The sequence below is a fragment of the Salvelinus fontinalis genome, chromosome 30, assembly GCF_029448725.1.
Source record: "Salvelinus fontinalis isolate EN_2023a chromosome 30, ASM2944872v1, whole genome shotgun sequence".
NCBI lineage: Eukaryota > Metazoa > Chordata > Actinopteri > Salmoniformes > Salmonidae > Salvelinus > Salvelinus fontinalis.
In genome coordinates this window covers 34587429-34611058 of record NC_074694.1, presented here as the reverse complement: position 1 = coordinate 34611058, position 23630 = coordinate 34587429, and the positions used below count along the sequence as shown (strand labels likewise).

The following is a 23630-nucleotide window of genomic DNA, read 5'->3' as shown; positions in this document are numbered from 1 at the left end:
AACGTTGATGGCCAAAAATAAATATGTAAAAAAAATATATATTTTAATTTTTTACCCCCTTTTTTGTGATATCCAATTACAATCTTGTCTCATTGCTGCAACTCACCAGCGGCCTCGGGAGAAGCAAAGGTCAAGTCATGCGTCCTCTGAAACATGACCCGCCAAACCGACGCTCCTTAACACCCACCTGCTTTACCCAGAAGCCAGCTGCACCAATGTGTCAGAGAAAACATTGTTCAACTGACAACCAAAGTCAGCCTGCAGGCACCTAGCCCACCACAAGGAGTTACTAGAGCGCAATGAGCTAAGTAAAGCCCCCCCCTGGCCAAACATTCCCCTAACCCGGACGATGCTGGGCCAATTGTGCACCACCCTTTGGGACTCTCGGTCACAGCCGGTTGTGACACAGCCTGGGATAGAACCCAGGTCTGTAGAGACACCTCAAGCACTGCAATGTGCCTTAGACCGCTGCGCCACTTGGGAGGCCCTTATCCATGTCAATTTGAATGCACAGAGATACCGTGACGTGATCCTGAGGCCCACTGTCGTCCCCTTCATCCGCCGCCATCACCTCATGGCCATCAACTCATGTTTCAGCATGGTAATGCACAGCCCCTTGTCGCAAAGCTCTGTACACTCTTCCTGGAAGCTGAAAATGTCCCAGTTATTCCATAGCATGCATACTAACCAGACATGTCACCCATTGAGCATGTTTGGGATGCTCTGGATCAATGTGTATGACAGCACATTCGCAAAGCCATTGAAGAGGAGTGGGACAACATTCCACAGGTCACAATCAACAGCCTGATCAACTCTATGCAAAGAAGATGTGTCGTGCTGCATGACGCAAATGGTGGTCACACCAGATACTGACTGGTTTTCTGATCCATGACCCTACTTTTTTAAAAAGGTATCTATATTCCCAGTCATGTGAAATCCATAGATTAGGGCCTAATGAATTTATTTAAATTGACTAATTTCCTTATATGAACTGTAACTCAGTAAAATCTTTTAAATTGTTGCATGTTGTGTTTATATTTTTGTTCAGTGTGTATATTCCATGAACTGAGAACCACCTCTGCAGGTTACATGTTTACAGTATGAATAAGGCATGTTTGCACCTCTTTTCAAGTCCATGCTTGCCCTTGTGCGTAGACCCATGTCTGTTCATTCACTTTGTATGATCAGTATGGTGTGTTCAACATAAAATCAAGTGTGATAGTAGGAGGTGATAGTAGTTTCTAATAAATGGCAAAGGTGTGAAAGGTCAGTGGAGCATACATGTAAAGCTGGATACTACCCAGTGACAGTTTTAATGGATGACCCATATAGGCATTTCATTATTCAGTCCTTTGGAGTATTGCTCAGTACAGAAGTGGTTGGACGAAGCAGACGAGAAGCCACAACACTGCTTCGTAAGCACAAACTAGAATATGTTTAGGGATTCAGCCAATAACTTTGAGGCGTTTACCACCATAGTCCCCTCCATGCTCATCACCAAACTCGGGACCCTGGGGCTGAACAACTCCCTCTGCAACTGGATCGTGGACTTTATGACAGAACGCCCCTAAATGGTGAGGGTAGGTAACAACACATCTGCCACGCTGACCCTCAATACGGGGGCCCCTCAGGGGTGTGTGCTTAGTCCCGTCCTGTACTCCCTGTTCACCCACGACTGTGCAGCCACGCACGACTCCAACACCATCATCAAGTTTGCTGACGGCAGTAGGCCTGATCACCGACGACAATAATACAGCCGACAGAGACCTGGCAGTTTAGTGCCAGGACAACAAATTTCCCTCAACATCAGCAAGACAAAAGAGCTGATCATGGACTACAGGAAACAGAGGGGCAAACACACCACACATCAACAGCAACAGAGCTAAGGACTTAACATGGTCCTCTCACACCCGCTCTGTCGTGAAGAAGGTGCTGCAGTGCCTCTTCCCCCTCAAAAGGTTGAAAAGATTTGGCATGGCCCCTCAGATCCTCAAACAGTTCTACAGCTGCACCATTAATATGGCATCTGCACCGCCCTCGATCGCAAGGAACTACAGAGGGCGTGCATCACTGGGGCCGAGCTCCCTGCCATCCAGGACCTCTAAACCAGGCGGTGTCAGAGGAAGGCCCAGGAAATTGCCCAAGACCGTAGCGGCCCAAGCTATAGACTGTTCACTCTTCTACCGCATGGCAAGCGGTACCGGAGCACCAAGTCTGGGACCAAAAGGCACCTGTACAGCTTCTACCCCCCAAGCCATAAGACCAGGTCTGGAATTTCCCGGTGGCATGGCCGTCGATGTCCCCTTGTGTGGCCGTAATGCCCCCTAGAAAAAATGCATGCCTTGCAGCTAAAGTGGCCGTTGTGCCCTTGGGCTGAATATAATGATTATAATTCCCTTCTCCTGGCTGCCAATCGTCACGCTCCGAAGCACCTCTCACTCACACGGCTCTCTCACATATCTCAATTCTTATTAGCCAATGCCTGTCACGTGATCAGGTCCTTTTCAGAGGCATTGCAGATCCAAAGTAGGCTACAAGTGAAGACAGACACATCGGGGATTCAACGGTGTACATCCTTCTTATTGAAGATGTTAGAACTGTCCACATTAACTTTTCATCCGCCAACAAGATCAGTAACAAACAGCAAAAGCACTAACTTCTACTATCCCCCATAGTACAGAAGTTGACCTATTCTATTGGTCAGCTTGTTGTTCTGTGCGAGCAAGAAATATTCCTAACATACTCTTGGGATATCGTGATAGATCCCAAATTAATACAACCACTGTATCATTTTTTTTTTTTAAAGGCAACAGATCAGAACCTTTAGATTAAAATGTTGATAAACTAGTAGGCTATTTCTTTACATTAAGCACAGCAATGCACAAATGGCAGTAGGCTATAAGCCGAATGTTCAAAAAAAGCAATTAGTAGTAAACACTGTTCTCAAAAGTGAATCGCAAGTGTGAGCGAGTTCATATGACAGAGATTGAAATATACTTTAGAAATTTAGATAGAGGTAAGATCTCAAGATGCAACAACAAGCACGGGTTGTTAATGTGACTATGATTGTGTCTTTGGCTGCTGGACACCGAAAGAAAGTTGAGAACATGAGAGAAATACTGCTTTCAATGGCATATGAGTAAGTGTTTATAAGAGAATCTCCTTAGCATTCCTACGGTCAGAACTCGGTAAGACATGCCTCATAAAATGACACGAACGTCCAGGTTTTAAACAGTTACGTTTATGGTTAAATAGTTTCAGAATGTTGACTGCCTCGACTCAGATTGCAAGGTGGGTGGCCTTTCTCACTGGTCTTTCTCATTTTCAGGTGCCTCCCTCATGTCAGCATTGATCTGGACATGACAGGCTGTAGCTAATATGCATAGGCTATCACCTATGCAAATAATTGATGTACATGTACATACACTTATGTTTTTCTCAACAGAATAGCTAGTGTTTTTTCGATTTTCAAATCAATTTAATTGGCTATTTTGGTTAATGGCCGGGGTGCCCTGGCAGATTGGACACCTCTAACTGCTGAACAGTTAATCAAATGGCCACCCAGACTATTGCATTTACCTTTTTCTTTGCACTGACTCTATGTATGCACACTCACTGGACTCTATCCAAACACTCACACATGCTTATACTCCAACACACACACTACATACGCTCACAAACACAAATCACACACACGGATATTGACCACACACACACACTATCCACATAGCTGCTGCTACTCTGTTTACTATCTATAGTGATTGCCTAGTCACGTTAACCCCTACCTACATGTACATATTACTTCAAATACCTCATACACCTGTTCATTGACTTGGTACTGGTACTCCTTGTATATAGCCTGGTTATTGTTATGTATTGTGTTCCTGTTTTCTATTCTAATGGGTAGGAGAGGGGAGGTAGGAGAGGAGGTGGTCTGACGCCTGCTAAACAGTGATTGGCATCACTGTTTTTACAGCCCCGTCCCCTCCAGTAGGACACCCAATGGAGATGCAGTCTAAGGGTTCCACCCTGCCCTTCAGGTGAGCTATAGAAAGACTCCAGACCAGCGAGCTCATAACAGAAAACGGTCTTTTTCTTCTCTTCTTCTTTTCTATTCTCTTCATTGAACCGATGGTGTTCAGGTGTTCAGGTCGCCGCTCAAGCTCTTTCACGCCCATCTCTTCCTGCCCCGTGTAACCGATGTGAAATGGCTATCTAGTTAGCGGGGTGCGCGCTAATAGCGTTTCAATCGGTGACGTCACTCGCTCTGAGACCTTGAAGTAGTTGTTCCCCTTGCTTTGCAAGGGCCGTGGCTTTTGTGGAGCGATGTGTAGCGATGCTTCAAGGGTAACTGTTGTCTATGTGTGCAGAGGGTCCCTGGTTCGAGCCCAGGTAGGGGCGAGGAGAGGGACGGAAGCTATACTGTTACATTGATCCTGTTGACCGGTTGCTGCGGAAAAGGAGGAGGTCAAAAGGAGGTCAAAAAGTCATTATTCTGCCAGGCGCACTTCCTCCTTGTGGCCACGAGATGGAGACAACAGACTGTAGAATGCACTGGGGATAAAAGATATGTAGGATGCATGCCAGCAAAGCCACTACACAACACAACACTAAATAATACATTAATTGCACTATAACGGTGCTCACAAACTGTTAGGGCCAACATTAAGCTGTCCCAACACCTTACCACTGCTACACCTGGCTATCAGCGAGCCTTGTCTGGCAGTGAAACAGTTAATTCAGTCTCGTTACCTGCCTTTTAAAAAACATAGCTGATATGGCTGACTTGCTTAAACAAATGTGGTTTCTACTGACAATTGAGATGTACTAACTATGGCATAAGGGGACAACAAGCGGATAAGAGGCAAACCATGATTTCGATTAAGAAATGAATGAGCGAGCTAGGACGGACATCGTCAATATTACTTTGTTCGGCACTTTTGAAATGTACAGCGACAGAATTCAGAACATGGACCATTCTTACGGTGTTCTACCTGTACACCAAGTCTGAAGGATAAATAAAAGGGGCAAATAAGCAGCCAGTGAAAGCTCTTACAATATTCGATGACTACATTTCTAAAAAAACAGGTTATAGTCTACATGTGCACCACCAAGTCAGAACAGTAGGCAAAATTATGAGGTGAAATAGAAAAAATTATTAGGGTGAGGCACATGGGCTACTAACAACTTACTACACAACGTGGCGGTCCTCCGCAAAGTTTGATGGCAAAATTTGCCCACGGAGGACCGCCACGCCACCTTCCTTTTCAAGTGAGCACAGCACAACAAGATGAGTCCAAAAATGTTTTGTATGCTGCTGCATTAATGATGAAATATGCCAGGGAGGTATGTATACTGTAGTTAAGAAAGTTCTCTGGATTTATGGTGCTTTTAAGACATCTGGGAACTCAGGAGAAAAAGGTTGAATCATGATGATGTCAGTGATTTTCAGGTCGTAGCTTTAGAAAGAGGCCTGAGTTCCGAATTTACAATTCCGAGTTGGATGAAAGTTCAAAAACGTATTTTCCCAGCCATCCCATCTGGTTTGGGCTTAGTGGGACTATCATTTATTTTTCAACAGGACAATGACCCATCACACCTCCAGGCTGTGTAAGGGCTATTTGACCAAGAAGGAATGTGATGGAGTGCTGCATCAGATAGCATGGCCTCCACAATCACCCGACCTCAACCAAATTGAGATGGTTTGGGATGCGTAGGACCGCAGAGTGAAGGAAAAGCAGCCAACAAGTGCTCAGCATATGTGGGAACTCCTTCAAGACTGTTGGAAAAAGATTCCAGGTGAAGCTGGTTGAGAGAATGCCAAGAGTGTGCAAAGCTGTCATCAAGGCAAAGGGTGGCTATTTGAAGAATCTGAAATATACAACCTATAATGATTATTTTAACAGTTTTTTGGTTACTACATGATTCCATATGTGTTATTACATAGTGTTGATGTCTTCACTATTATTCTACAATGTAGAAAATAGTAAAAACAAAGAAAAACCCTTGATGAGTTGGTGTTCTAAAACTTTTGACCGGTAGTGTATTTCTTTTCTTTTAACTTAAAATGTGGGGCTCAAACCCATCTGCACTAAATGACGGGTTGCATGCATGGCTCCAGTAGAATGTCCTTGGCCATTTACATCGCTGTTAGATGAAAATCTAATCTCCAAAACAGAAACTTTTCAGGAAATCAAAAAAACTGCTATATTTTCCCATGAACGAATATACAATTATAAAACTTCAGAAGCTATTTCAAATAGGCCTTGGTCCCAGAGTCATGAAATGTTCAGAGTAGGCTACATTTGAGGGGAGTTAGCCAACTGCTTTCAATAGCCTATCCCGTCATGTAAAAAATGAAAATAGGCAAAAATTGAGTAAAATGGCTTTCATCCAACAGCGACGGGATGAACTAAAAGCCCTTTGCGGATTCCCTGTGTGTGTATGTGTGCGCGCGCGCGCATGACAGTAGACATCACTGACAACACGGAGATGGTTATAATGTATGACATCATAGCAAGGACACAGTCAAGCTTTCATCACACTCCTCTTGTGTCCTTAGGTAAACCACTGGATTTGAACCGTGCTTGTCTGCGCAGTCAGTGCGCCACAAGACTGTTAGTCCGCTGAGCTAAAGCCAAACCATTAGGCTATTCATCAGTGTACCGAACCATCTCTTCTACACGTGTGTGTGTGTGTGTATCGTTTCTTTGGCCAGAGAGACTGTCTGATTGACCATATTGGGTGTGGTATCTTGCACACACAAACACACATACACAATCCCTTATCCGGCGCAGAGGGCAAGCGGCGCGGCTGACGCGTTTTGCGCATTTCCTGAAGCTCGCGCTCACACTGGGAAACCGCTGCTGGCTGGAGAAACGGGTGAATGCGCACAGGGAGAGATATAGGGAGAGAAAGAGAGAGAGAGAGGAAAACGACAGACAGATTGGGGGGGACCGATAGCCGGTCACTGGTTAGTTCTTTAAACCGTGGGACCCACCGGATAAGCAGACAGACATCCCGGGAAAGAGGAGAACCAGTGCTGTTCAAGACAGATTCTGTCGGAGCTGTTTACTGAGTTCGAGCTGCTTACAGCCGGCACGAGACACCGTGGAGGGATCGCGGATGTCTAGGTCTACTCCCCCGCCCTGAGCCCGGGACAGCAGCTGCTCTACCGGGTATAGTCTCTGATCAGATGATCAGGACCGGAACCGTTCTCTGTGATTCATGATCGGGCTTCTCTCCTTTCCCCCCACCACCGATACCTATTCTATAGCGTCGTTATTCGTTATTTCTGCTAACGACAACCCTCGCTATCTCTGCCATCTGCACGGGACGGACTGTAAACAAACACAGAGTGCACCGTCTGTCGTCTGGCCCGACCTGGTTTGGCGCAAGCAGGCTCGGTACCTGACTGTGGGGTGTGTCCGATAGACTCTATTAAGGGCGAAGAGGGGTGTTTTTACCCATGTTTATGTTTTAACATGACCGTGTGTGTGAGACAGTGTGTGTAGGCTATGTGTGTGTATCTGTGACAGTGTGTTGTAAACGTCTGACTGTTTGAAAGGTAATCCTACATCCCAGAATCCTATCTAATATGGTGACTAGTTAGAAAGAACAGACTTACAGACAGACGGACCATCTGCACACACATACACACCAACATGCCAGTGTTCAGTGGGGTGTTGAAGGTGCGTGTGTGTGAGGCGGTGGATTTGAAGCCCACCCCCTGGGCACTCCGCCATGCAGGGGGGAAGAACTCATCCTCATTCCTCCTGGACCCCTACCTCACCCTCAACCTGGACCAGACCCACCTGGGACAGACCTGCACCAAGAACAGAAGCAACTCACCTGCATGGAACCAGGTACTGTACCAGATCCACTTCTCCAGGGCAGCGCAGCATTGCTGGCACACTTTTGCTTCAGCCCAACACAAACACCTGTACTAATCATGTGCTTCAGTTTAGGGCTAGCCTAAAGGTTACAGAGGCAGACTAATGGGCAGAAGGCGGCTGGTGTAAATCTGGCCAACAAAAGTGTGCAGTTGGATATAGATTGACAAAAATTATATTATATTATTCTGTTCTATTTTTTTTGTAGGACTTTACAGCCCAGATGACGGACGGACGGAAATTGGAGATGTCAGTGTTCCATGATGCACCAATCGGATATGACGACTTTGTGGCTAACTGCACCATACAGCTGGAGGACATTCTGCAGAACGGCAGCACACACTACCAGGCCTGGGTAGGAAGACACGTGTGTGTGTGTGTGTGTGTGTGTGTGTGTGTGTGTGTGTGTGTGTGTGTGTGTGTGTGTGTGTGTGTGTGTGTGTGTGTGTGCGTGTGTGTGTGTGTGAGAGAATCATGCTTGCATGATGAGTATCCTTGCCTGAAAAATGAAGACATGCATTAGCTCCCCAAGCTAATGCATAGGCGTTTAGCTCAGCAGGCTAACCCAGTTTGTGGCACACTGGCTAAATGAATTTCGTTACATTTGTGTCTGTCCGTACTTGTGTGTGACGTGTAGAGGTTGAGCGGGGCTGCTGAGGACTGGGCTGATGAGTATGTAGAGTGCCTTCAGAAAGTATTCATACTCCTGATTTATTACACATTTTGTTGTGTTACAGCCGGATTTCAAAATGGATTGAAACTGACTGCACACAAAATCCCATAATGACAAAGTGAAAAGCTGTTTTTAGAAATGTGTGTAAATGTATTGAAAATTAAATACACCAATATAGTATTTCATTACATAAGTATTCACACCCCAGAGTCAATACCTGTTAGAATTACCATTGGCTGTGATTACAGCTGTGAGTCTTTCTGGGTAAGTCTCTAAGAGCTTTGCACACCTGTATTGTACAATATTTGTAAAATTTTGTACAATATTGTACAACATTTTATTATTTTTTTAATTCTTCAAGCTCTGTCAAGTTGGTTGTTGATCTGTGCTAGACAGCCATTTTCAAGTCTTGCCATAGATTTTCAAGCTGATTAAAATCAAAACTGTAACTAGGCCATTCAGGAACATTCAATGTCGTCTTCGTAAGCATCTCCAGAGTATTTGGCCTTGTGTTTTAGGTTATTGTCCTGCTGAAAGGTGAATTAATCTCCCAGTGTCTGGTGGAAAGCAGACTGAACCAGGTTTTCCTCTAGGATTTTCACTGTGCTTAGCTCCGTTTCTTTATAACCCCCAAAACTCCTGAGTCCTTGCCGATGACAAGCATACCCATAACATGATGCAGCCACCACCATGCTTGAAAATATATAGAGTGGTACTCAGTGAGGTGTATTCAGGCCATTTTTTTGCAGTTTTACTTTAGTGCATGTTTTGTCATTTTTATTCCGTACCGGCTTCCTTCTTTTGACTTTGTCATTTAGGTTAGTATTTAGGTTTAGGTTAGTATTGTGGACAATGTTGTTGATCCATCCTCAGGTCTTTCCTATCAAAGCCATTAAACTCTGTAAAAGTCACAATTGGCCTCATGTTGAAATCCCTGAGCAGTTTCCTTCCTTTCCAGCAACTGAGTTAGGAAGAGCACCTGTATCTTTGTAGTGACTGGGTGTGATCATCCATGTAGTGACCATCCAAGGTGTAATCAATACCTTCACCAAGGGATATTCAATGTCTGCTTTTTTACATTTTACCCATCTAGCAATAGATACCCTTCTTTGCAAGTCATTGGAAAACTTCCCTGGTCTTTGTGGTTGAATCTCTGTTTAAAATTCACTTCTCCACTGAGGGACCTTAAAGATAATTGTATGTGTTGGGTACAGAGATGAGGTAGTCATTCAAATATCACATTAAATACTATTATTCCACACAGTGAGTCCATGCAACTTATTATGAGACTTGTTAAGCACATTTGTACTCCTGAACTTATTTAGGCTTGCCATAACAAAGGGGTTGAGTACTTATTGACTCAAGACATTTCAGCTTTTCATTTTGAATACATTTCTAAACATGTCTAAAAACATAATTCAATTATGGGGTATTGTGTGTTGGCCAGTGACACAACATCTAAATTTAATCAATTTTAAATTCAGGCTGTAACACAACAAAATGTGGAAAAAGGGTGTGAATACTTTCTGAAGGCACTGCAACACACACACACACACACACTCACACACTCACACACTCACACATTCACACAGACACACAGACACACACACACACACACACACACACACACACACACACACACACACACACACACACACACACACACACACACACACACACACACACACACACACACACACACACCCCAGGGCTTCCTGCCCTGCTCTGTCAACCAGTATGAGGTCAGAGTGTACAGATCAATGGATCACTCCGATGATGGATCAGTTTTTATTGATGAGCCAGCCAAGTCAATACTCTCTCTCTGTATTGCTACAGCTAGTTACCCTCTCCCCTCCTCTCCTGTCTCTGTGGTGACATCACTGACTGTGGCCTCCTGGGTAATAACTGGATGGTTGCCGGGCAGTGACATCACTGGCTACGCCCCTCAGTGACCCTCTGTAGAAGTAGGGCAGACTGGGCTTAAGATGCCCTTGTAAACACACACACACACAAATGGGCCAGTGCATTCACAAGCACAAAGGCACTGGAAAAGAAACCTGATCAACAATACAATGTGTGTGTGTATCTAGTGTGTGTGTATCTAGTGTGTGTCATATATGGCCTTAGTGAAAGGGAAGCAATAGGGTGAAATTTGAGAACTCTCTTTCTGTGTGAGTTGACGTGTGTGTATATAAGTGTGTGTTTGCTGAAAATGCTGAAATCTCAATTCTGAGAAAATAAATTTGATGTTGGAGACAAAACTCTCCTGAGAGAGGGAAAGGATAGATCTTTATTTTAATTGATCTATTTAAACAATGTATCAACATTTCTGTTACCATTATTATTACAATTGTACCCACTAATTGATTTCCCTATTATATCTTGAGATGTACTAGTCATCAGTAACAATGCATGTCATTTTAATGTGATGTTATTGGGATTTCACTGTGATTTAAAAAAAAAAAGGTGATTTTATTAATAAATAGCATTTGAAACTACCTTACTTTGGAAATGTTTACCTATCCATGTCATGGCAATAAAGCATATTGAATTTGAGATAAAGGGAGGGAGAGAAGTGGCTGGACTGGAGAGAGAAGAAGAGGGACAGAGAGATGATGACAGGAAGGGGTGCAGACACAGTGGAAGTGTAATGTGAGGTGTGTGTGTGTGTGTGTGTGTGTGTGTGTGTGTGTGTGTGTGTGTGTGTGTGTGTGTGTGTGTGTGTGTGTGTGTGTCAGGTAGTGAGAACTCAGATGTGTATTTAATGCTGGCCTCAGTCTCCAACCTACTTTAGGTTCCCTAGACACCAGACACTTACAGATCACACTCAATGATACAGTGTGTGTGTGTGTGGCTAGGGCTGTATCCCTGCATCCTAATTGGCTAACCGGATTAATGAGGTGAACTAATTTTTCCATGTCCATGGCGACAGTAAAGTACTTAAAGTCTCAGCCAGGGAATGTCTCTGAGTGTGTGATTCTAACTTAGCCATCTTGTTGTATGTGTGTGTGTGTTTATATTATATTTATATTAGGTCTACATATGTATTGCTCTGTGTGTCTGTGTATGGTGGCAGATCTGCTGTATGACAGGCAGAGTGTTGCGTAAGAGGATCTACGGCTGTCCAGAGCTTAACCAAGGATTTAACCCCCATCCCTCTCTAAATCTCTATCCCTCTCTATCACTCTCTCTCTCTCTGTCTATCCGCAGCTCTCTCGCTCTCTCCATTTGGAAAATGTAAAATACTTGTGAGGCCAGCTGCCATTGACGCTATGAAGGGTGGCAGGTAGCCTAGGTTACAGAAGCATGTTCAAATCCTGGTGTGGTAATAAAACATGTGAGAATTAACTGACAACACTTACCTGCCTCCATGAGCTATAGGTGCTCCTCTCAATAATATGTGTTTGAATGTCTGGATGTTGGAAATACATTTCCGTCATAACAGGTGGACTATACTACTATTCTTTGATGTCATTGGTGTGTGTGTGTGTGTACAGTGTGTACAGTGTGTACAGTGTGTTGTACATCAAAACAGACTCTTTCTCTCTCCAGGTTGATTTAGAACCAGAGGGGAAGGTCTATGTGATTATCGATCTGTCAGGATCTTCTACTGAAGGTAAAACTACTCTACCCACAACCCTCTGCTTCACCCACAGCCTCCTGTTCTACCCATAGAGAGTGAGGTCAGACACTAGCCCTAGGGCTATTGTTGCAAGGCCAGTCAGCAGAGCTGTGTGTGTGTGTGTGTGTGTGTGTGTGTGTGTGTGTGTGTGTGTGTGTGTGTGTGTGTGTGTGTGTGTGTGTGTGTGTCTCTCAATCGATTCTCACCCCTTTGTCCTACACCCCGTCTCACACAAGCTCTGACTCTCTCTCTCTCTCTCTCTCTCTCTCTCTCGATCTCCCTCAACATGTCAGTGACTAGATCAATATGATATTGCAGTCTGATGCCTGACTGGTAATTTAGATGTTGTGGCGTTTAATCATTGGTTAATTCTTTACAGCTGCTTCCCCGACCCCCTCTCACACCTGAACTTCCTCACAGTTCAGCTAGCTAATTTATGCTAATATATGCTTATTATTCATTTGTACTATATTTGTATATAAGGACGGGCAAGAACTGGAGAGTCAAAAAGAATAACAGCGAGAGAGAGAGAGAGAGAGAGAGAGAGAGAGAGAGCGAGGGGAGAAAGAGATAGGGTGGGTGAGGAGAGAAAGAGGAGGTATTTTTAGGAGTTATTCTCTCTGCAATCTGTTCTGTGCTGCTCAGGGGCCTTCTCTCGTCCCCTCCCTCCACCATCTCTCTTTCTTCTGCTGCGTATCCTCCTATAATTCTTCTACCTTTACTTCACCATCCGCTCCTCTTCACTCCCTTTACCCTGGTTGTTGAGCTTTTCTATACTTTTCCCCCCTACACTCCTCTCTCACGTTTCCTTATTTGAGATCCTCTGTGATTGTGTGTGCTTGTGTGTGTGTGTTGTGATTGGTCAGTAAGTGTTCTGTGAGTTCATAGTACACCCGTCTCCACGGCAATCACTCACACCTGCCTAACCCCGCCCCTCTGTGTGGTGTGTGTGAACAGATGGATGATGTATTATGTAAAACACACTGATCTCAGTAATGGCCTGTTTAGCTGCTCCACTTTCTCGTTTTCTCTCTCAAACACACGCACACATACACACACACACACACATACACACACACACACACCTGCACGCACGCATGCACGCACGCACACACACACATACACACACCTGCACGCACACATACACACACACATACATACACACACACATACAGGCACACAACAATGCACGCACAAATGCACGCACACATACACACACATACTGTACACACACAGTAACCACCTCTGCAAGACAACCTAGAGAGAGAGCGACAGAGAGAGTAGGAGGAGTGGAGGTGGTTCTCTTGTCTCATAAGGCTAATTCGGTCCTAGGGACACAGAGAGAGGGAGAGATGGATTGGAGGTAAAACGATGGGACTGGAAGAGAAGAAAATGTAAATATCTTCATATTCTGTCCTTTGTTGTAGTGCCCACACAGAAAGACACAAAGAGAGGTAGAGGAGGACGGAGAAAGAGAGGGAGAAAGATACTGTACTTTTAGGAACGATCTCGTGTGCCCAATCCACAATCGGACGCTAGCCTCTACCCCAACCTCCCTTAGGCACTGGTGGAGATCTTACAGGATAAGTAATAAGGTGCATGGGGTGATTTGGGATTTGCGAATTGGACCCCTCTTTAATGCTGCCTGTCTGTTTGTTAGCCTCGGCAGCCAATGAGAATGAGGAGCGTGTGTTCCGAGAGCGGATTGGTCCTCGGCGGCGGCAGGGGGCCGTCCGGAGGCGTGTTCACCAGGTTAACGGACACAAGTTCATGGCCACGTATCTACGGCAACCGACCTACTGCTCACACTGCCGAGACTTCATCTGGTGAGAGAAACACACACACACACACACACACACACACACACACACACACACACACACACACACACACACACACACACACACACACACACACACACACACACACACACACACACACACACACACACACACACACACACACACACACACACACACACACACACACACACACACACACACACACACACACACCAGCATCAGCCCTCTGTTCCATCCTAGAGCTTCCTCTGCTGGTGAGACCCAGATAAAGCAGCTCAGAAATCAGCCCCAGTAATTATCATAGAATACACTACATGACCATAAGCATGTGGACATGATATTGGAACATTGCTGTGGGGGACTTGCTTCCATTCAGCCACAAGATAATTGGTGAGGTTGGGCAATTAGGCCTGGCTCGCAGTCGGCGTTCCAATTCATCCCAAAGGTGTTTTATGGGGTTGAGGTCAGGGCTCTGTGCAGGCCAGTCAAGTTCTTCCACACCAATCTCTACAAACCATTTCTGTATAGAGCTCGCTTTGTGCACGGAGGCATTGTCATGCTGAAACAGGAAAGGGCCTTCCCTAAACCACCGCCACAAAGTTCGAAGCACAGAATTGTCTAGAATGTCATTGTATGCTGTAGCACTAATTTGAAGGCGTGTCCATATACTTTTGGCGATGTAGTGTATTTACATTTTAGTCACTTAGCAGACGCTCTCATCCAGAGCTACTTTCAGGAGCAATTAGGGTTAAGTGACTTGCTGAAGGGCACATCGGCAGATTTTTCACCTAGTCGTCTCAGGAATTCAAACCAGCTATCTTTCGGTTACTGGCCCAATGCTCTTAACCGCTAGGCTACCTGCCCCCAATATCCCTGTTTTCTCTACAAAATGCTGACTTTCTCTGTTTCTCACCCTCTCTCTTTGATTTGACAGGGGAGTACTCGGAAAGCAGGGTTACCAATGCCAGGGTGAGTTGTCTGTGTCCGTCTTTCTGTCTGGGTTCTTGAATTATTATGATGGTTCTAGTGATACCTGAACATTCTAGAATGAATCAAGACATTTTTGAGTTGTCTTTCTGTTGTATGCACATCGTGTGTTCAGTGTCCACTTAAGTGTGCAATTGTGTGTTTATTGCAGTGTGCACATGTGTGGTCCACAAGCGCTGCCATGAGCACATCATCACCAAGTGTGCCGGGATGAAGAAGCAGGAGGACACACCAGAGGAGGTATTGTGGACTGTTATTGGTCAACAAGGCCACCGTAGAGTTATCATGATGTATTTTGGTTTGGAAACACAAATGCCAAATTCTGTCTATTATAAACTATAGGCCTATATTCCTCTGTGCGCTGGACATAACTGTGTGTAGAGAGATGCTCCTATATACTAGGTGTAGATTCCTATCTCAGCTCCTAACTCTCCTCCCTCCTTCTCTTTCTCCCTCCTTCCCTCCCTCCTTCACTCCTCCCTCTCTCCAGGTTGGTGCCCAGAGGTTTAGTGTCAACATGCCTCATAAGTTCAGCAACCACAACTACAAGGCCCCTACCTTCTGTGACCACTGTGGATCTCTACTATGGGGACTAATGAGGCAGGGCCTGCAATGCAAGGGTATGGCACCTGTGTGTGTGTGTGTGTGTGTGTGTGTGTGTGTGTGTGTGTGTGTGTGTGTGTGTGTGTGTGTGTGTGTGTGTGTGTGTGTGTGTGTGTGTGTGTGTGTGTGTGTGTGTTTTTTATTTTTTTTATTTCACCTTTATTTAACCAGGTAGGCTAGTTGAGAACAAGTTCTCATTTGCAACTGCGACCTGGCCAAGATAAAGCATAGCAGTGTGAACAGACAACAACACAGAGTTACACATGGAGTAAACAATAAACAAGTCAATGTGTGTGTGGTAGTATGCAAGGTGGGTGTTCATTGTCAACAGATGGTGTGAATATAATGTAGGTCCTAACTAAGACGTGTGTGTGTGTAGTGTGTAAGATGAATGTCCACAAGAGGTGTGAGGCCAACGTAGCTCCCAACTGCGGGGTGGATGCCAAAGGCATCGCCAAAGTCCTGGCTGAAATGGGAGTCACCCCTGACAAGATCTCCACTACCGCACAGCGCAGGAAAAAGGTATACACAAAGGTATACACACACACTGACGATGGCAATGATGACAATGGCAATGTTGACGATAACCTTCTCTTTCCCCTCTCTCTTTAGTTACCCCCAGGGTTAGACTCCCAGTCACCTTCAGAACTCTCAGACGAGCTTCCCCTCACCTCACCTTCACAGCAAGGTAATACACAAACACACACACGCTCGCACCCACACACATGGTCACAAACATACTCGAATACACAGAGTTGTCTGACTTCCTTTATGTGTGAGTGTGCAGAGCTGTCCGAGTTGGAGCGGCTACAACCGGGGACGTCGCTAGAGATGCAAGGTTCTCCCTCCACATGCTCCTACGCCTCCTCTACCTCACGGGAGAACGGAGCAGTGAGGAGGACTCTCAAAGACTTCAGTTTCATTAAGGTCCTGGGGAAAGGAAGCTTTGGAAAGGTGAGGAGGAGAAGGAGGGAGGAGCATAGGTCTGTGGCGGTCATGACATTTTGTCAGCCGGTAACTGTCATGCAAATAACTGCCGGTCACACGGTTAATTGACCGTTAATTCACATAAACACATTTAGCATCTCCGGACATAGCCTACAAGCCACTGATGCAGACCTTTTGAACATCCACATTTTTTAAAAAGTGTAATAAATCCATTTAATATAGCCTACACCAGAGATGGGCAACTCCACTTCTCCCCCATCCCTAGCAGACACCGCCGATTAAACTAATTGCATTCTAATCTGAAGATCATAATTAGTTGATTATTGGTGTGTTAGCTGGGGCCAGGGCAAAAGGTGTGACACAAATCAGGCCCCCCGAGGACTGGAGTTGCCCATCCCTGTCCTACACCATCGCAATAAATCCGTCATTTATTTTAGGCAGGTCTAAAGAAAACATGATGTGAAGAAAATGTAGCCTATTTCAGAAGAACAAAATAGCGCATTCTGAGTCGTTCTTAAGTTTGGCCCTGATCTGGCTATGCTATATGGCTACGGGCTACACTAGTTGATTTAGCAGGCAATATTAGCTTATAATTTCCGTGACATTATTTTAATTATTTTATAGTAAGAACAATACAATTGAACATAGCTGAATAAAATAGAAAGGATATTTTTCTCAGGGAGTGCGCACATGCGGCTATTCTGTGTTGAGCGGTTAACAAAGAAACAGGTCCTCCTATATGCTTAATTTAGAGGTATTTATGCAACTTTACTTGTGATACAAACGTTGGGCTGTATGTTTCGATTTCTAATACATTCTAAGGCTGCATGATGCTACTCTAATGATGATTTGAAAAAAGTCGCATGAAAGGTTTTTCAGGCTGCATACCGCCCCAACGCTTTTTTGGTTGCTAGATGATTCCATATGTGTTATTTCATAGTTTTGATGTCTTCCCTATTATTCTACAATGTAGAAAATAGTCAAAATAAAGAAAAACCCTTGAATGAGTAGGTGTGTCAAAACCTTTGACTGATACTGTAATTACAAATAGTTTGTAGACTGCAAATTGACCGCAAAAAGCCCAAACAAATATGTTCCCTAAATCATAATCATTTTCAACCTTTCTTACATTTGTATACGATCACGTCTCTCTATTATGCGTGGGAATACTTGGGAACAGATTGCTTAAATTAAAATCGCTTGGAGCTGATTTCCAAGTGTTATTATTGTTTTTTGCACAGAAAACTTGTGGTGCCAAATAAAACCACCCGCGGGCTGCCAGTTGGGGAACCCTACACTAGGCTCTCTGTAGACTATGGGCTCTCCAACCCTGTTCCTAGGCCTTTAGGTTACACTCTGAGTTATTTGGCCACTTGAGTTGTGATACAAACCTTATCAAAACATATAGCCCTATAGGTCGCGCTGTTTCTGGCCTTAGACTGCACACGCTGGGCATCATTCACATGTGATAATATTCTCACCCACTATTCTCCATTTAATCTTGTCTTTACATATACTAAGTAATATATGTGTGAAATTCTACTGAACAAAAATACAAACGCAACATGTAAAGTGTCAGTCCCATGTTTCATGAGCTGAATTCAAAGATCCCAGAAATGTTTCATACGCACAAAAAGCTTATTTCTCTCAAATGTTGTGCACAAATTTGTTTACATCGCTGTTAGTGAGCATTTCTCCTTTGCCAAGATAATCCATCCACCTGACAGGTGTGGCATATCAAGAAGCTGATTAAACAGCAGGATCATTACACAGATGCACCTTGTGCTGGGGACAATAAAAGGCCACTCTAACATGTGCAGTTTTGTCACACAACACAATGCCAATTTACTGACGGAGAATAATAGATGTCATCCGTATGCAATTGAATAGCTTTTCCCACATCCCATTTCATGCCATCAAGGTAGGCCACTCTGTTGTAAAGCAAAGCAACGTGCTTAATATTAGGACAGTTGAGAAATTAATATAGTAGGCCTAGCTTATAGAAGCTGATGGGATCCTCCACTTTTTAGTGGAGGCCATCAAAACTCTGTTTTGCCACACAATTACATAGCATAGCCTATAGAAATGTTGCACAACATGTGCTTATAGGAATATTAATTGAATTCCATCAAGCAGCTATGAGGAGCTGGCTCTCGCTGAACAACAGCTGATCCTATTCCGCTCAAACTCTGAAGTGTTTGATGTGGTTTTTGATTGTATTTGCATTGATGTCAGTGTGATTAGAGGGACAATGGAGCGCTGAGTACCAGGCCATTAGCGTCGGGCCGTTAGCGAGTTCGGTAGGCTACTAATGACCATCAGCGGCATCAGAGTGCAGTTTTGGAGAACCCTAGTTCCCGTGACTCAACTGGCCACCGTAACAGCCCTAGGAGGAGGGAAAGAGGAGGAAGGGACGGAGAATGGACATGGGGATGGAACTGATGTTTAAGGGTTTTGAGATGGTGTAAAGTCTCTTTTTCTCTCTCGCTCCCCCCTCCCTCTCGCTCTCTCCCCTCCCCGCTCTCTCCCCTCCCCACTCTCTCTCCCCCCTCCCTCTCGCTCTCTCCCCTCTCGCCCCTCCCCACTCTCTCTCCCCCCTCCCTCTCGCTCTCGCTCTCGCCCCTCCCCCTCCCCCCTCCCTCTCGCTCTCTCCCCTCTCGCCCCTCCCCCCCTCCCTCTCTCCCCTCTCGCCCCTCCCCGCTCTCTCTCCCCCCTCCCTCTCGCTCTCGCCCCCCCCCCCCCCCCCTCCCTCTCGCTCTCGCCCCTCCCCTCTCCCCCCCTCCCTCTGCAGGTGATGTTAGCAGAGCTGAAAGGGAGTGAGGAGGTGTTTGCCGTGAAGGTGTTGAAGAAGGATGTGATCCAGCAGGATGACGATGTGGACTGCACCCTGACAGAGAAGCGCATCCTGGCCCTGGCACGCACACACCCCTACCTCTGCCAGCTCTACTGCTGCTTCCAGACCCGGGTACACACTACACACACACGCACACATGTACACACACACACACACATATACACTCACACCCCAACCCTCTCCCTGCTTCTCCAGGACCGTCTGTTCTTCGTGATGGAGTACGTGAACGGAGGAGACCTGATGTTTCAGATCCAACGCTCCAGGAAGTTTGACGAGGCCCGCTCTCGCTTCTACGCTGCTGAAGTTACCTCCGCACTCATGTTCCTGCACCGCAACGGGGTCATTTACAGGTAACGTCTGACCTTTAACCCCTGACCTTGAACCACAGCCCACACGTGCCGGCACAACATGAGAATTATATCGTGGCAACTGCTGTTGTTGTACCAGTGTTACGTTTTTTGTTGTTGGTGGCAACCATGTCCTCTCTCTCCCCCTCTCTCAGGGATCTGAAGTTAGATAACATATTGTTGGATGCAGAGGGACACTGTAAGCTGGCAGACTTTGGCATGTGTAAGGAGGGCATCATCAATGGAGTCACCACCACCACATTCTGTGGCACGCCTGACTACATAGCCCCTGAGGTAAGCTGAGCCAGTGTTACACACATTTCTGTCCCCTACGGTGTTTTTTGTTCCTCAGATGTTAAAGATAACAATGATTGTGTGTGTGTAGATCCTGCAGGAGCTGGAGTACGGTCCATCAGTGGACTGGTGGGCTCTGGGAGTGTTAATGTATGAGATGTTGGCTGGCCAGCCTCCATTTGAAGCAGACAACGAAGACGACCTGTTTGAGTCTATCCTCCATGACGATGTCCTCTACCCCGTCTGGCTCAGCAAGGAGGCTGTATCCATCCTCAGAGCTGTACGTACCATCCCTCCATCATTATACACCTTTGTCTATCTCATCCCTCCATCCATCCCTCTTACATCTGTGTGAACGGATATCTCCCTGTCTGTTTTTCTGTATTTCTCTCTTTCTGTCTTTCTCTAACCTCTTTGTGTCTGTACTGATCTCTCTCTCACTGTGTGTGCGTGTGTGCGTGCAGTTTATGACAAAGGCTCCAGCCCAGAGGTTAGGGTGTGTGTTGTCTCAGGGCTGCGACGAGGCCATTAAGAAACACTCATTCTTCAAAGACATCGACTGGACCCTGCTGGAGCAGAGACGACTCAAACCCCCCTTCAAACCACGCATTGTAAGTCACAAACACACGCACAAGCACACACACACACACACGTGTCTCCTGTTTGACTCCGCCTTCTCACTCTCTCGCTCTCTCTTCTTCTCTCTGTGTAGAAGACGAGGCGTGATGTGAATAACTTTGACGAGGACTTCACCAGAGAAGACCCAGTGTTAACTCCCACCGACGAGGCTGTTATCAGACAGATCAACCAGGAGGACTTTAAAGGCTTCTCTTTCTGTGCAGAGATACAGACATGAGAACTCTACGGTTTGCGTGTGTGTATAAAGCCTGTGTTGATTGGTTACAAAGTGTTGTGTCTGTAGAGAAGTCTGAAGCATGGACCGGTGCTACTGGTTACTATTATTATTACTGTCCACTGTAGTGTGAAAAACTATACCTGGGGTCAAGTACATCTGTCAAATACATTCGTAAAATACCTGTGTTGTGCTTTATTTGGTTTGTCTGGTACAAAGGAACCAATAGAATAGTCCCAAAATTGCAAACTCCAATGTGAAAGAAACGCACCGCCTGACCCTGATTATATATATTTTATCGGTGTGTTTATTTCTTGGCTGGATATGTATTGTATTGTTTATTTTCTTGACTGGAGATGTATTTGATTGGTTAATATTGTTTTGTTTGTACAGTTTGTTTCATTTGCTTATGCGTCAGTGTCCCACTGGTTCATTTCAGCTACTTTCACCCAATCAGAGACGAGTAGTCCTCAATGTAGTACAGACTACCTCACTCTCACACTCCGTGTGTGTGTGTGTGTGTGTGTGTGTGTGTGTGTGTGTGTGTGTGTGTGTGTGTGTGTGTGTGTGTGTGTGTGTGTGTGTGTGTGTGTGTGTGTGTGTGTGTGTGTGTGGTGTGTTGTGTGTGTGTGTGTGTCTATATATTTGTGTACGGTGTGTGTGCGTTTGTGACTTTCATTCCCATAGTACTCCCCCTACTCCCAGAAGCCATTTCTCTCAGCCAAAACCACTTTTAGTTCCTGCTGCTTTTCTACAGATATTTCTGTTTTATGTTCTGTTTTGTAAACTGTCAACAGTAGCTAGTGGTGGGAATCGCACCCTTCCCTAAATGGTGCACTACTTTATGTACGCAGACGCGCACACACACTCTAAGAATAATTGTGTATAGTGTACAGTGTTAAATACAGAGGTGGTTCATATAGCAGGCCTGTTAGAGGCGATGTAGTGATGCTATGTGCACCCCGGGGTAAAATTGTTCCTGGTCACACTATTTCACTGTGCCAAATGTAGTGTAACAGCAGGAGGGGTGTCGGTTTGTCTGTCTGCTTATAATAAATACTCAACTGTCAACATGAAACCACCTCTCTCCCACTCTCTCTAACTGAGCTGTGTGTGTGTGTTTAAAGGTGCTGCACAGTGGTAATAAATTCCACATAAAATCATTTCTGAGTAACAATAACGTCCCTTACACTGACTGTTCAAAAAGGTGATACTAGCTTCTTTAATACGGCAGAAGTAGAGCTGTTCGGCTCTGCGGGCATGTGAGGACATGAAAAAGACACCCATGATTCAACAAAACATGGTAGAGTCTGGGGAAATGACAGTTTTTAGCAACGAACATCAAACCACTGACAGACAGCTCCCTGTTTTCATCTGTAGCACGCCACCAAGCCCATCATACAGGAAACTGTTTCACTGACTGGTACACTGGCACGAAATGACATTTGCATGAGACAGAAAACAAAGAGACGACTAATAGAGAGCGAGAGGGTGAGAGAGACAGCGAGGGAGAGGGAGATGTAGTGATGCAAAGTAAAGGAATGATGGACATTTCAGAAGCTAGACCGAGAAATAGTTGTTCCATTTCTGCAGAGAACCCGTGTGGATAGATAGACAATGTTCAGTTCAACACGTTTTGAACATGTCAGCGTCTGAAGTGTAACTTACTGTGCTCTACGATGGCGACACCTGCTCCTGTCCCCGAGCTGCCACTGGCTATTCTGAAGGAGCTGGTTGGACATTTCACTGGTACCTGACTCAGAACGGACCAGATGGCTTTCATCTCATCCCCGAGGGCCATCTGGAGAACGCCGACAGGCAAGACACCGTGGATACCATGGTGAACTCCCACGGCCACGATGGAGCTATGACGATCTCGCTGGAAATCATGAAGATGAATCAGAAGTGAATGGCAGATCACCAAGGTGGGTATACCATATTATTGCACTCCTGCACTGCTTAGTATTGCCTGAGAAAAGAAATATGCTGGAAAAAATCTGTGTAGGAGTTGAGAAAAAAACCTCTTCTCTTCCGCTCTCTCTGTAAAGGCTGAGATTGACGGAGCAGCTGCCTCAATTCCGGTTCCTGCCTCTCCTGTCTACCTCACCTGTACATCTCAGACTGGCGGCCATGTTGTGGCCCCTTCACACCCCGGGTGCTATATTGATGGTCCAATTCACTTCAACATCAGAGTCAACTCCATAGACGGTAAGTAGCCTACATACTTCTAAAGTATTGATGAGTTCTACAAATGTAAATCCCCTTGCGTTAAGTATTACAACTCATTCATCTTGTTCTTTCCTCTCTCTACCGCTCTCTCCTCGTCACCTGCCCGTCTCACCATGTTTCAACCTGTTCCTGTAAAGAGTGAGGACAACGGTAAGACAGATAGAATGGGGTGTTTGGCAGTCTTACTGTAGATCTGTATAGAGAAGGTTGCTCGGCAGTGGTAAGAATAGGGAAACACTTTGGAAATGAAGTTGATTTTGGTATTTTACCAGATGAGCGAATCGAGAGGTGCCAACTTTTATATTATTATTATTTAAAAATATTTATTTTAACCCATCAGGGAGGACACACATCTTTTTATTATTAATATTATTTTTTTACTGCTTTTCTGCTACATCTACATACACTTTACATACACATTTTACATACATGGAGAGGTGCCAACTAAAACTCAAACTCAATCTGAAAAGGAGGTTCTACCGTGTGTTTGAAGCCTGTTTTGCATGTTATCTTGGCATTAATACCT

At 45.2% G+C, this 23630-nt stretch overlaps 1 protein-coding gene across 2 annotated transcripts; it reads left to right on the top strand.

The window, feature by feature from the left end:
• Window positions 1-6686: 6686 nt before the first annotated feature.
• LOC129829096 (protein kinase C epsilon type-like) lies at window positions 6687-21953 on the top strand. 2 transcript variants are annotated; one of them, XM_055890590.1, is made up of 16 exons: window positions 6693-7865; window positions 8101-8247; window positions 12118-12181; window positions 13848-14013; window positions 14924-14958; window positions 15128-15216; window positions 15467-15596; window positions 15959-16101; window positions 16192-16267; window positions 16367-16533; window positions 19319-19492; window positions 19577-19731; window positions 19884-20022; window positions 20114-20302; window positions 20487-20633; window positions 20735-21953. In XM_055890590.1, the coding sequence occupies exons 1-16, from the start codon at window positions 7665-7667 to the stop codon at window positions 20876-20878; spliced, it is 2166 nt and encodes a 721-aa protein (XP_055746565.1). In that variant the 5' UTR covers window positions 6693-7664; the 3' UTR covers window positions 20879-21953. The 2 variants fall into 2 exon arrangements, with proteins under 2 accessions (XP_055746564.1, XP_055746565.1); XM_055890589.1 differs by having other exon boundaries at window positions 6687-7865; window positions 19319-19731.
• The last annotated feature ends 1677 nt before the right edge of the window (window positions 21954-23630 follow it).

Bases quoted from the DNA above. Each gene is read 5' to 3' on its own strand.
- LOC129829096 (XM_055890589.1), top strand. From the start codon at position 7,665: ATGCCAGTGTTCAGTGGGGTGTTGAAGGTGCGTGTGTGTGAGGCGGTG. The intron at 15,597-15,958 runs GTATGGCACCTG...GTGTGTGTGTAG, and splicing joins GCAGGGCCTGCAATGCAAGG to TGTGTAAGATGAATGTCCAC. The intron at 16,534-19,318 runs GTGAGGAGGAGA...CTCCCTCTGCAG, and splicing joins GGAAAGGAAGCTTTGGAAAG to GTGATGTTAGCAGAGCTGAA.